Consider the following 1,200-nt stretch of genomic DNA (forward strand, 5'->3'; position numbering starts at 1 on the left):
GCCTCATTCAAACATTCAAATGTTTTTTGCATCTGTTGATTTCAGGCCAGTTAAACAGGTATTTAAATCCCAAAGCAAACACTGGAGTGAAACGAGAGAGAATGAGTGCAGAATGAAAGGAGATCAGACCCTGCTCGTGCAGCTCTCTGACGGCCAGCAGTCTCTGCAGCAGCTGCGGGAGACACGAGGCCATCGCATCCCACTTCTGCACCACGTCATACAGCTGAGACACCTGCACACAGCACACAGCACACAGATCAGAGCGCGTCAGTGAGCGCCGGAGCGCTGCTGAAGGCCTGCGGGACGCACCTTGTTCTGGGTCTCCGCGTCCTCGATGGCTGCCTTGTGCTTGGCGATTTCATTCATCTTCCCCAGAACGCTCTGCAGAAAACCAGACAACAACAGCTCCATTCAAACACAAATAAATAACATTATTATTATTATCAGAGGGGGATTAATAATAATAATAATCAAATTATTATTTGTATTGTTATTTGAGGGATTAATAATTTAAATTAATTAAAATAAATATATTAAACAATGATATAATAATAATAATACAAATATTTTGCTGCGACAACTCAGATGATAAGATACTTTTGCAAAAAATACTAATTATAATTAAACAATTATATAATAATAATAATAAAAGTATTATATTATTACAATATTATTATTATAATGGGGATTCATAATATTAAATCCTTTGATGCAACAGAACATCAGATAATTAAAAAAAATATATATACAATAATAATAATTATTATTATTACACTATTATTATTATGGGGCATTCATAATATTAAATCCTTTGATGCTACAGAACATCAGATAATTAAAAAAATATATATACAATAATAATAATTATTATTATTATTACACTATTTTTATTATTATTATTATAATGGGGCATTCATAATATTAAATCCTTTGATGCTACAGAACATCAGATAATTAAAAATATATATATACAACAATAATACTTATTATTATTATAAACATCATGCACAAAATTAAGCAAAACATTCAAAAAAAAAACTACATCAGTATGAAGTGTCATCTGCTGATTTTTGTGGGATAGTTCAGTTTTCTATTAGTTCAGATGTTGTAAAATTCATAAAAGGTACATTTTCTCAAAACTAGGGACATGATGAAGTGGTGCGTGATTTAATGGCATGTGTTTCAGTGTGCGTCTGACAC

The 1,200-nt window shown here is 31.9% G+C and overlaps 1 protein-coding gene across 3 annotated transcripts in view; it reads right to left on the reverse strand.

Annotated features, from left to right (window-relative positions):
- Window positions 1–1,200, reverse strand: part of dctn2 (dynactin 2 (p50)) — a 19,466-nt gene that overhangs the window by 5,288 nt on the left and 12,978 nt on the right. For 2 of the 3 annotated variants that reach the window (XM_016477541.1, XM_016477540.1), the window contains 2 exons: window positions 310–381; window positions 81–232 (listed from right to left, as the gene is read on the reverse strand). In XM_016477541.1, the coding sequence (XP_016333027.1) occupies window positions 81–232; window positions 310–381 (224 nt within the window). The remainder of the gene's footprint in view (window positions 1–80; window positions 233–309; window positions 382–1,200) is intronic. The other variant, XM_016477542.1, reaches the window with a different exon arrangement.

This window comes from Sinocyclocheilus anshuiensis, unplaced genomic scaffold, assembly GCF_001515605.1.
Source record: "Sinocyclocheilus anshuiensis isolate Anshui unplaced genomic scaffold, SAMN03320099.WGS_v1.1 scaffold1632, whole genome shotgun sequence".
Lineage (NCBI taxonomy): Eukaryota > Metazoa > Chordata > Actinopteri > Cypriniformes > Cyprinidae > Sinocyclocheilus > Sinocyclocheilus anshuiensis.